This window comes from Lactuca sativa, chromosome 4, assembly GCF_002870075.4.
Source record: "Lactuca sativa cultivar Salinas chromosome 4, Lsat_Salinas_v11, whole genome shotgun sequence".
Lineage (NCBI taxonomy): Eukaryota > Viridiplantae > Streptophyta > Magnoliopsida > Asterales > Asteraceae > Lactuca > Lactuca sativa.
This window is the reverse complement of record NC_056626.2, coordinates 164,461,689-164,466,279: the sequence shown is the minus strand read 5'-3', so window position 1 is coordinate 164,466,279 and position 4,591 is coordinate 164,461,689. Positions and strand designations below refer to the sequence as shown.

Genomic DNA, 4,591 nt, shown 5'->3' with positions numbered 1-4,591 from the left:
GTGTGAGATCTCCTGAACCATGACAGGAAGGACCCTGTGATGTGATTATAGAGCATGGTTGGAATGCGGAATTGAAGATTGCACAATGAACTCGGTGATTTCGGTGTTTAAGAGATGTATTAAATATTATGGTGTTACAAAAATGGATCTAGATCTAAATCCACATAAATAACACACACTTACACACTCAACTTTTACACCTCTCAAGCACACCTCCATAAGTGGAATAAACCCACCTTATATAGAGGTGTTTACATGTCTCTCTCTCACTCTCTATCTCATGAGTCAAAAGGCTAATGCACCACATGCAAGTGGGTCTACAAAAGTCAAACCATTACAAAGTCATACATGGATAACTTTGTACCCCAACATTCTCCCCCTTAAAGTTAGGAATGGATGACCCACTTCAAATCTTCCAAAATCGAGCAACTACGCGATCCGAGCCTCAAGGGTGACACATATCGTAATGAACTCATGTGTGCTTGTAGGATTATTCTGATGCCTATTGAATGCTTCATTAAACCTACCAACTTTTCTAATAGATTTATGGATCACAATTGATGTTATTACAATTCTCACTTGGTTCTTTTACTTGTAATTAACATGCATGTCTCCTAATAACATGCACCTAGCTTTCCACACTCCAAAAGTTCGTTCATTGATATTTCTCAATGATGAGTGAAGATAGTTAAATTTATCTTTTAGTCCATGAGGTTCACGTTTAACAATTGTGTGTCCACGTCGAAAATTTGGTATATGATAACAAATATTAACGCCTTTGTATGGAGTTGTGTGTCCATCCTACATAATACAAATATAAAGATGTCAAACAACAACACATAATAAAAAAATGTCTTTTACATAACGATAACAACAATGCATATTATAAAATGTCAAATACATAATGTCAAATGTTGAATACATAATGTCAAATGACAACATGTAATGTGAAAAGATACCACATAATGTCAAAGCATAACACATAAACGATAAGACATGATTTAAAATGAAAAATCATTATTTCATAATAAACTTAAGGAAGTCAATCTTGGCTTCATCAATCGTTGGAAACATAAAAGCGTCATGATTTTGCTTTTTGGTGAAAACAACTAATGCTTGTGAAAATTCTTTGGTCCCTTCACGAAAATCGGGAAACTTGATGACAATGGCCATGTAATCTATTATTATTGGGGATGGATTATTGTGTAGAAAAGTTTGTGTGTTTTTTACGATATGGCGTCCAATAAAATATTTAATGTTTCCTCATAAACCAAACTTTTACTCTTGGTTGAACAGTTGTTGGAAAATGACTTTTTCTTCTTCCTTTTTGTTGAACTACTTTCATGGAAACTATGAAAAAGAGGCTCATCATCATCTAAATTGATTTCATAACTATTTCCTTTGCCCTCCATATTTTTTTCGTTCGGATTGCTATTTTTTTGAAATTGTAACGGAGTCATAGTTTGATCTTCAATGACAATGGAATCTTCAAACAAAAGAGCATATTTCTCATCAAATATCCTAAATTTGGCATATTCTTTATTCTCCTGCAAGACAAAAAGATAATGTAACTAAAAAATAATTGTAAGTCATAACTTTAAATAATAAGAAAGAATTGTAAGTCATAACTTTAAATAATAAGAAAGAATTGTAAGTCATACCTTTATTTTCTCCTCCCACGACTCAGGTGATGCCTCTATTAGGCTTCTCGTCCCATTGAGTCCGGTTTCAAGCCTCATTAAGCGGTCATAAAGCTTCCACTATTTTTTCATGTTCCCATGTTTGTTTGTTAGTTGTTTTTTTTCAAGACCATAACCTGTTTTATCTTCATGTGTTTTTGTAAATTCTTCCACCTAAACTTTTCAAAGTGAGTACCGGGTCTATGGCATTTTCTTAGTTCAATCAAGCACAAATCGACAAAACACCATGAAGGTACGATTATCCCATACGAATTTTGGTTTTTTCATTTTTAAAGATGTTTCACAATCAACAACATTAGTGTGGTTTTGGTCCATTTTCTGTGAATTACATAGAATGAACATTTAAACAACATAAATATCAACATAACATCAAACCAAAGTAACACCAATTCAAGAGATAAACCAGAAAAAATATGTAACCGTTATATGCAATTTTACTAATTTCGTTAATTTCATTAACCTTTCTAACTGATTTCACCAATTTCACAAATTCTCTAATCAAACCTTCATGAATTCTACTTCACCCAAACAGAAAAAATGGAAACAAAAATTCATTAAGGACCTGTTAACAAAACCCACAACACAGCTACATATCGATTTAGAGGAATCAGTATAGGTTAACAAAACACACAATATAGGTACAATCAATTTTATCGATTTGAGATGCATAAGTACCGATAAGGTGCACTACAAAAGGAATTCAGGAGAACCAAACATACATTTGAGGGAAAAGATGAACATATCGAAAATCTCGGAACAAATAAAGCAAATCGGAGCTGAAGCTAGCTTACCTGAATGGAGAAGGAGGTAGGCGACGCCGGCAACGATGGTTGGCAGGAGGAGGGTCGCCGGTGGGAGTAAATATGGTGCATCCGATCGTGAATGAGAAGAAAAAACCGAGAACAGATACGTAAAAGGGGGTGTGTATTGATTAGGGTTGTTGTAGGGCATTATTGTAATTTAACTTTTTTCAGCTTAAAAAGTCTCAAAAATATATGAATTATCGTCTTTTGTCCAATGAGCATTTTTTTCGTATTTAAAAGTTGTTTTGAAAAGATCTTTTCATTTTGCCAAACAATTTTTTAGTTTTTTTTTTTTTTTTTTTTTTTTTTTTTTTTGGAAAAATGAAAATATAAGAAGTCGGTTGAAAATGATTGTCAAACACCCTCTATATATTAACTTTACAATGTTGGTTGTTTTCAGGGTAAAGTTATTTATTATAAAGGACCAACTCTCAAAAAAATTGAAAAAATAATGGAACAAGTAGCATTACTTATTTCTATAAAGTTTGTTGTTATTATAAATTAACTTTACAAAGTTGGTTGTTATTTATCAAATATCTACCCATAAATAAAATTGTTGGGATATTCAAACCAATTAAATAGCAATTTGAACTAATCGCTATAAAGTTACAAACAAAACATTGAACTTTGTAAATTATTATTTTTTTTTACAAATCAATGATTACATTTTTTAATTAGTAATGTTGTTTTTCTTTGTCAACCAAATGTCCACGGGTTATTAGGTAATATATATATATATATATATATATATATATATATATATATATATATATATATATATATATATATATATATATATATATATATATATATATATTTCGGACCACTAAAAGGAAAAGGAAAAAATGGCATAATCACAACAAAAAAGAGGAGGTCTCTATTTCGGACCATTAAAAGGAAAAGAAAAAAAATGGCACAATCACAACAAAAGAGAGGAGGCGGGATAGGGAGGATGGATCGGTTCGATCCGATCCAATCAAGCGAATCCAAATTGATTTCAGTTTTCAAAATATAAATCCGAATAATCCAAATTAAATTCAAATATGGTACAATTCAACAAATTACAATTTGGTTGGATTGATTTTTAGAATTCGGTTTTGAAGAGACAAAACATTTTAAAAATTATATAACTTGAATATTAGTCAACTTTATAATACAAACTAAAAAAAGTTGAAACAAACTAAAAAAGTTTAGTTGTGAATTAAAATTTATAAACAACTACTAAGAAAAAATATATTGTAGTTTAGTATTTCGCAGACAAAAACATTTTGATAAGAACTACAAAATCTATTAAAAATATAATTTAGTAAATTTATAACAGACTAAAGATATAATATAAATAATTATTATTCATTTTTTTTTTTTGGACTATTTGGTTTTTACTTGATAAATCAAAACCAATCCAAAATCCAATCTAAATTGTTCAATTGGATATTTGGGTTTATCCAAATAGTAACAATTGTAACGGAGGACGTCCCATACTATGCTCCCGCACCCGGCTTCCTACATGCTTGGTATTGTGTTCTGAGATGCGGATAAGATTCCCCCTCATTTTTCATTTTTTCCACCGTATACCCTCGAGTCTTATAACCAAAACCATTGGTCAGCGTAGGGTGTTATGGGGGGTAAACGAAATGAATGGAGTGCAATAAATGTGTTAGACTTGAGAGTCGGAGACAAGGGAACATCCACGTGGCGGGTTCGGAGAACACATTGTTTTTGTAGTCTAAAGTGTATACAAACGCAGCAAATTTATTGTACCGTTTCCCTTATTTTGTTAGTATTTTAGGAAATACACTGTGTCCAGGTTCAAAATAAAGATATTAGTATCTGTGTGACCTACATTTAGTTTTCAGGTACAATGTTTGGTCAAGATTTATGGATGTGTTTTATTGTTTTCAAAATGATATACTAATTAAATAATTAATAGCTTTAGTTATTTTGGAAACCCCGTAATTATACTGCATCCATAATAGGAAAGATTTTTGGTATATAGTTTTAATGAAAAAACTTTAAAGAAAAAACTCAATTTATCTTTCACTAAAGAAGAAAAAAAGGTAATTTGTTTTTTAGGCATTGTTTGTATAA

The 4,591-nt window shown here is 31.0% G+C and overlaps 1 protein-coding gene across 1 annotated transcript; it reads right to left on the bottom strand.

Annotated features, from left to right (window-relative positions):
* Positions 1-883: 883 nt before the first annotated feature.
* On the bottom strand, positions 884-2,635 carry LOC111908598 (uncharacterized). Its single transcript, XM_042901206.2, has 3 exons — positions 2,492-2,635; positions 1,662-1,760; positions 884-1,547 (listed from the first exon to the last, which is right to left on the bottom strand). Exons 1-3 carry the CDS (start codon positions 2,570-2,572, stop codon positions 1,227-1,229), a joined length of 501 nt encoding a protein of 166 aa, XP_042757140.1. The 5' UTR covers positions 2,573-2,635; the 3' UTR covers positions 884-1,226.
* Between the last annotated feature and the right edge of the window lie 1,956 nt (positions 2,636-4,591).